General features: G+C 40.8%; 1 protein-coding gene across 1 annotated transcript; it reads right to left on the reverse strand.

Annotated features, from left to right (window-relative positions):
- Nucleotides 1-1960: 1960 nt before the first annotated feature.
- znf706 (zinc finger protein 706) lies at nt 1961-4695 on the reverse strand. Its single transcript, XM_046418366.1, has 3 exons — nt 4578-4695; nt 3008-3153; nt 1961-2798 (listed from the first exon to the last, which is right to left on the reverse strand). The coding sequence occupies exons 2-3, from the start codon at nt 3140-3142 to the stop codon at nt 2703-2705; spliced, it is 231 nt and encodes a 76-aa protein (XP_046274322.1). The 5' UTR covers nt 3143-3153; nt 4578-4695; the 3' UTR covers nt 1961-2702.
- Nucleotides 4696-8213: the final 3518 nt, after the last annotated feature.

An 8213-nucleotide genomic window follows, 5' to 3' on the forward strand; every position in this document is an offset into this window, starting at 1 on the left:
AAAGATAAAACTGCATATGATCAGCTGTTAATAATTTATTCTAAATGCTAAAAACTACTTTATCACCAATACAAAGAGAGCAGTTTCTGATTTGTTTTTTATTTTAATCTCTTCAAACTGAGACATGTGCCTGGAAATAGATGCTCTATAGCTGGTGGGAATCTAATTAATCTCTTCACCTAATTAAGACAACTAATTCATTTTGTGCAAGTGCTCTCCTTTTTCTGTCAGTCCCATTTGAATCCAAGCACACAGGACGTAACACACAAAGGAGATAAAAGCAGATTTGCGTGTTTGTATGAACGACCATGTGTTGTGGTTTGGGTTTTTTGTTATTCACAAGTTTACAGATGATGAGGAAGGACATGGAGTTTGAGAGTGGCTCTGTGCTTTGTTTGTTGTTTGTTTCTGAAAATTTTCTGGTAAATGTTTTCTCTCTGGTTATGACATAGAGGATTCATTTTGTGGCCCTCTTTGGAGACTCTGAATACAGTTTGTAATTGTTTTTATTTCTTGTTAGTGTGTGGCAGGACAGCACATCTTCTCAGTCACATCTTTTCAGCTGCAGCTGAACTGAGGCGTGTCGTGGCTGGAGAGAAAGGACCACAGGAAATGAGTGCTTTTGGTGACGACGAAGAGTCAATAACATCATTTTAATTTTCAGATGGTCCGGTGACTAATGGGTTCAGAATGTATTCATTGTTTTTGTTAATGAGGCACACACAGTGTTGGAGGTTAGTAATTTCCTGTTGTGTGGCTGATGCAAGGCTTTTATGACAGTTGGTATCAGGTTATATATCGCACCACTGATGTGTTTGTTTCATTACCATTTGAATATCCGTTTCAGATTTAGCACCGGTGTTCTGGTTGGCATCCATGTGTGTAAATAAACAAATGCATACACATGTTGAAATAGTTATCTGTGATATGCTTTCTACATCTCCACTTTAAGACTTTTCTGTTGATGAAGCCTGAGTTTTTTAGAGGCATTCATTTACCTGTTCAGAACTGTAACCTAATACTAATTTGTGATTTGTAATTTATCTACAATGTAAAATTGCTGTTTTATGTTGAGGCTAACATATACTGCATCATTTCCTGCACATCAGAGAATGTTTTCCTAAAAAAGACCAGCTGGTTAAACCTCCAAGTGCAGCAAATATACAAGCTTTTATGAACTGTGTGTGGTTGGCAGGATCATTTATTATTAACATGGCCTCCTGTTATGATGTCCAAATCAGCTGTTAGTCATTTGTCATCCAGATCAAGGAAGTATGTTTCATTTCAGCATTGGGTGGGGCACATTAAGCAGGTTTAGCCCCCACACATCCCGTGAAACTCTGCCAAACACTTCAGTGCACCTTTTCTGTATCAACTTCTAGAGGAAATGTATTTGTATGTAAAAGAAAATAGAAAAATCAGGTGCCAAGTGACAATTCAATATATAATAGAAAACAAGGTAGTAAGGCTCTCAGGCAAGTGGTTCATAAAAAGTCTTTTGAGTTTAAAGTTTTCATGAAACATAAACGCCTAACCCTGTGAGGCTCCTTCCTGTGTACACAAATATTCATTATTATTCATTACTTATTGCACATTTACAAGTAACACCTATGAAAAATATACATTTACATAATGCGGAAAAACATTTACACTATGTGGGCAGAGCAGCAGAGAAATGCAGTCAGTTTGCACAATAAATACTGAACTGTCAGGAAAGTCGCTGTGGAATTTACACGGTGAATTTCAATCCACAAAGCCAGAAAAACATCACATTCAATATCTGTAACTGAAAGGCCTGAGAAAACTCCCATCAGGCCAAGCAATCTTTCTAATCATAGTATTTGCTCAAAGACACTACATACAGTTTCTCTGTTTCATCATGTGTCCACAGCACACACATGGTGTCCACACATGATGGTCATTATATGAAGAGAAACACTTTCAAGAAAAAAACGACATATACAACAAAGTAAAATTTAATAAAATGCTATAATACATCATTGATGCATACATTCATTTCCAAGCATGTTGCTGACAAGCCCCCAAATTTCATGAAGCAGGTTGCAAATGAAATGATGATTAGCTCGATGACAGACTGCAGTAAAACCGTGGAGGAATTACATATTTAGCAACAGGTGTGAGAGGAAAAAGAAGAGTCATAGCCTCCGTTTTGATTTAATACTGAAAGCATTACAAATAGATGAGGTCATGTTTTTCACTGATTTAAAATCAGAATTCTCCCAGCCAAGCCAAAACAGGGCTTTCTTTAAAGACACTCTATGTATTTACCTCGTGTCATCTTGCTTGCAAAGGTTTAAATAGACAGTCAATCCATCAAATCTTCAGATAAATTGATAAAAGCGCTAGCAACAAGACATGTTCCTATGGGCACAACAACTCTGGGCAGTGAGGAGTCAGTGAAACTGTGAGCATGAAGGCAGAAATCTTCATTCACTACATGGATTGTTCCTGAATAGTACAGGTCTTGAGTGGCCCTGGAATCAAAACAGGCATTAGGGTGTAGCCCTGCGTGTAATTAAACACAAGCAAAAACAGGCCTGGATGGGAGGAGGAAGCATTGTGTCGAAGGCAACCCAGCCTGTTAAAGCCTTAATGAAGATAACAGCTTCATAGTGGTTTCATCAAAACATCCATTGCTGTCAGGGCCTTGAAGAACTTGGTTTGGTACCCGGGGTGAATGATTACGCCTCCACTCCTTCTAACTCAGGCGGCAGAGGGGATTTTGGGTGCTTGCTCTCAAAGTGCTGCTTGAAGGTTTTTGGGTCAGGCATCTGGGACTGCAAGAAGGTGCGACACATCCAACATAAGTTATATTTCAGGGAAACTGCACAGACCTTGTTTTTGTCTGACATCTCAATCAAAATATTTCATGTAGATCTAAAAAAGGACCTAATGGCAGAAAAATTCACGAGTTAAAATATGACGTGAAAGTCTTCTCCCATCCCGAGTCGCATTTCGGCTTCCGGAGTTGAGAATTTATACTCACCCTGCACACAAGGCAGGTGAACACTAGCGCTGCTTTAGCTGCCGTCTTTTGATCATGACCCTTGGCCTTCTTTAGCTCAGCCTGTTTCTTGGCGTTTTTCTGCTGAGACTGAATCTTCTGATGCCCGCGTGCCATTCTGGAAAGGCCTAAAGGGGAGGAGGCAAGGGAACAGGGCTTTGATTACTGATACATGGAATTGTTATGGACATACTTAAGTGTGTGTTATTGTTGATACCAGAAACAAGTTGGTTAGGAAAATCCCACTGATTGTCCTTCTAGAACCCACAGAAAAAAGGTGCCATGTCATACCAAAGGTTAAGGCTTGGTAATAGAGAGAATTATGTTCCCTCAGTCCTCAGTCTTTGCAAGGTCAGTGCAAAGCCTTTCTTATATGCAGCTAAAGGCATAGTGGATGTAAACACAAGGTAAAAGGCAAGCAAAGAACCTACAACTGCGCGTCAGCCACGCCAGGCAAAGTCAACAAGATAAAGTTTTATCAGAATGGAAATGCAGGTGCCACAGGGCCATAAAATCATGTGGGTAGATGTAAAGTCCCACTTTCAATCAGATAGGTCCTTGACAGAGGTTAGGGTGGATACGTATGTGGCCTCATAAACTCATTTAAGGACTAAGGGGCAAAACAGTCTATGGGCCCCTACATTTTGATAATATTAGGTAGTAAAGAAGCACCCACCTTGTCGCCCTTAACATTTCTTAAGATTTGGCTGTGGACATTTCAAAATGACCACACTGTGACTACGAGTGAAGGTCTAAGGACTCGGGGCAGTTACCCACTTTGCGCAGCTGGTAATCCAGTCTTGCTTTACTCACAACATCTATAAATAGAGGGCCCATGCTTTTAGTCAGCAATGTATTCACTGGGTACCACTGAAGTGTTGTTTAGCTTGTGAAAGATCTGACAAGCACTCAGTATATTAACTTGTGTCAACGACATATGTTGGCCACGATAGCCGATTTAAAAATTGATCTTAGTTCTATTAGTCCTTCTATTGGTCCTTAAAGCTTGAGGCACAAGGTTCTTAATCATTTCAGTTCTGTTATCCTTCAGATGTAGTTTATCAGTTTATCATTTTCTGTGTTTTCCTTATGTGAGGCACTTTGTTTATATGTGTTTTAAAAAGTGCCACATAAATTCAGACTTACTTATATATTACTTGCAATGAGAGAGAACATACAGGCGACTTAGCAAGTTAACGCTTAGCTTTTTAGCTGAGATTTCATATCCGCCTTGTTTACTGCACAGACAAGTCCTCCTTGTAGTTGCAGTTCAGTTATCACGGTACATCTGGTTCGTTTTCATCGAGATCACATCACATTTGCCCCCCCCCCGACACCAATCCTGCTTTTAGCTGGAGCTGAGCTAAAGATGACACCCAGCTGTAACGTGGGTTACCCTACACTACTAGCCTCAGCTCACTCTGGCTACATCGTAAGCTAGCCGGCTAACGATATGGTGAATATTTCCTCCAGCCTGTGGGTAACGCTAACCAGGAAGAGTATCAGCGACACGTTGTAGCTTATAAAACCTTACAATAACAGCAGTTCTTACCTCTTAAAAAGCCGCAGCACGTGTCGTCGGCTGGGTGAACACACTGAAGTATGACAGCTGCTCAGTTCCCAGACAGCTGAGGACTACCGATGCGTTCAATGACAATCGGAAGATTTTAGTTTCAAAGTAATTATACAGTTTCGTGGGTTAACATAAGGTATTCACGAGTTAGCCATCTTAAAAGGTAAAAGTTACGTTATGTTTGGAGCAATGTACCGAACCGTGATTTTAGTGAATGAGAATATAACACAAATAACTTATCTATATTCTTGCTCTGAGTGTAAGCATTTGGCCAAAGAAGTAACGTAATCTTTCATTGTCAAATCTACTGTTTTTAATAACCTTTAGGAGAAAGGTTAATCGTCCCATGGGATTAAACATTATTAGTATTATATTTCTATTACTATAGGAAGAATCTATTAGTGTATTTGTATGGCTGGCCTGGATTATAGATTTGAACGTATTATAGATAGTAGCCATGCAGCGGTTATATTGGCATTGGAAATGTTGCCCCCACGTGGCAGAGTTTGGTTAGTGCACATTCGTAGAAAGTCAACACATTCAGAAACAGATTAAGAAGAAAATGTAATTCAATGTAATTAGGAGACAAAAGTAAATCTTTTCTAAGAATGCAAGCTGTTTTTAATAAAAATGATTCGTGATGATCATCCCCGGCTGGATGTTATGGTTTATCCACTGCTTCCACTATCCACTGTCTGGCAATGTTTGATAATTTGTTTGCAATTAGATGATAGACTTTCTCCATCTTATTCTTTGTGTTGCAACCGTCCACACATTTAGTTCAGCTCTGAGGAAATTCAGCGGGATTGGACCAGTGTGCTTGCAATTAAAAGTTTGTGTAAGAGTTTCAAAATTAATGCATTTATTTCTATTTGATCGTTTCCTTAAGAAGCAGCATCTAATAGGAGCGTGCATACACATTCAGACAGCTGTAGACACTGCCATGCCAAATACCAAGAAATGCTTCCAATTATATGCACATAGTCTGAGGGGAAAAAAAGTGAAAAGTGGAGGTTCTTCACCTTTGTAGTATATGTGAGGAGACATCTATAGACAAAATTCTCTAGGTTGAAACAACATTCAATTACTACTTTATTTTGTTACTCTTGTATGTGTTTGTCCGTCATTTTTGCAGATATAAAACATTTCCAGAGCGGCAATTTCTCTTCACAGGGAAGCAATTTGGAACTTAACTAATGTCTTATATTGCCAATGTTTTGTGTTTGTGTTGTCTGTTGGGATTATTACATCAGTACATCATAATATTTTTATTACCTTTGATTCTCAGTTGAATATTCCCAGTCTTCATTGGTATACAGTATATGTAGTACCAAAACACTGTGTGCTGCTGTGACAGACTGGTTCCTTCAAAGCAACACCAGGGGGCAGGTACTTTAGTGTAGTGGGTATGTGTTTTAAATGAGATATCAGTGAAATATCAGGGTTGAAAGTGTTGCTGCACCATCTGCATCCACATTGTGCTCCATGCAGGGCTTCACAGAGTGACCATTAGAAATCCAACACGCGAATGACAACATGAACACAGCACGAATGGTGATGCACTCACAAGTAACAGTTAATAACTGGAACATTGAACGGCTGAATTATCAAATGAAAGACTCACTATGTGTGCTGCTAGTTCTGTAAGCTTTGACCGTATTTATTGGCATTTATTTGTAATCTCAGCTATACAAACATCGCTGCAGCATGACCTGTAGGGACAGGCCAGATGATGTGGATCATAAGACTGCATTAGATAATTATCTTTTCCATGTGTGAGTGTTGTTTTGCTGCTGAGCGAGAACAATGGAGCTGTTCACCTCCACTCAGCATTTGACTAAATCCAGCTAATATGTAAATGTACTGCAACTGCAGTTATCGCATGATGAAAGCATAGACTGACATCCTAGTTAGCCTAGAAAGAAAACAGTGAAATCATAGTTGGTATGTGTCTAGTTGAGAGATGAATTAATGAGTGCTAACTGAATTAAGAATTATTAGAAAGATCAAGTTAGTGAACAGTGTGTGTATGTGTGCGTTATTAGAGCACTTGTACCTGTCGGAGCCAACAGTTAGGTGTCACGACTTTCTTAAGAGAAATTTTATCATTGTGAGAAAAGTCTCCAGCCAGCCATTGTGTCCCCCTCCAACTTCCTGCCCCCCCTCCCCCGCCTCCTCCCATCATAAGGAGAGATAGACAAGCCTTTTGGTCTTTTGTGAGAGGGAGGGGGGGACATCTCTCAAGAGAGAAGGGTGTGATTATGCTTTCAGAAAAGGGGCAAAAAGTAAAAGAAAGAAAGAAGGGGAAAAAAATGACAAAAGCCACACACACACACACATACTACTCAGGTTCCCCCCACCCTGGAGGTTGTTGTGCAGGGACTTGCTAGCTTAGGTTTGGGGTGAGGTTGTCCAGCCTAAGGGCCTGTGTGAAAATAAATCTTCCAGGTGTCAGCTATTCAATAGTGGTGGAGAATATTATCTGGCAGTTCATTGTGCGTATGAATAAGCAGGGGGTTTGCTGCAGACAGCCTGAGATATTTTCCCATTTGGGTCCTTTCCTCCTGCCACAAGGGCTTTCAGGTTCACTTTCAGCTCGGCCAAGTGTTTTTGTTTGTTTGTTTGTGGGGTTTTTTTTAGGAATCTTTTTGTCGTAAATAATCTTTCAGCTGTCAATCTGGTTTATATTTCCCACTACATCAGTACTAACATAGGGTCATCTTGTTGTCCAGAGGCTACGTCAGGGTAAACAATAATTCTTTAAGGTGTATTTCAGGGTAGGGAACACCTTGTTTTGCACCTGAAACAAAACACAGCGAGGGAGAACCAGCGGCTGTCAGGGGTGAGTGTGACCTCCTTTCTCTGGAGGCTGTTGAGGGAAGAGGAAGTTGGATTTCATCTTCCCCATTGGCCACTTCCTCTCCCTCCCTTTTTTCCCCCAAACCAACAGGTTTTGCCAGAGTCCACTGCTGCTGCTGCACCATCATGACATGCCACAATGTTGCCCGACCAGTCGGGCTGTACACACACCGTGACACAGTCACAACACATCCACATGTAACTTTCACTGCTGCCTGTAGAGGCCTTGTAGCCTGGCTTGATTGACGTTTGTAGCACACACATATACACACACACACACACACACTGGGTTCATTTTTAGCGCAACAGCAGTGTTTTTATAGCGAGTTTGCTGTTGCGCAATGCAAATGAATTTGTTCATTGTTTTATTAAAAGTGACCCTGAGATGCCCTGAGAATTCACATAAAGGGAGCAAGGGAGCAATTCATTCCTTCAGGGGGAAAAAAAAGTTAATTTCTTACCACACACACACACACACACACACACCAGCAGAATGCAACTGAAGGAGAGGTGAGGGCTGTTGTCGGGCAGATATAAGCCAGTCAGACAGAGGCTGATTGTGAAGGTGGTGACAGCACCCACTAACCTCACTACCAGCAGCAGCTCTCTGATATTTGGGCCAACTCTGACTGATAGTGAATGGAGTCAACAGCATCGGACTGAATGTCAGTTTAAACTCAAATGGAGCCTATCCCAGATGACTGTCGGCGAGAGGCGGAGTTCACCATGGACTGGTCGCCAGTCAATCGCAGGGCT

This window comes from Scatophagus argus, chromosome 17 (assembly GCF_020382885.2).
Source record: "Scatophagus argus isolate fScaArg1 chromosome 17, fScaArg1.pri, whole genome shotgun sequence".
NCBI classification, from domain to species: Eukaryota; Metazoa; Chordata; class Actinopteri; family Scatophagidae; genus Scatophagus; species Scatophagus argus.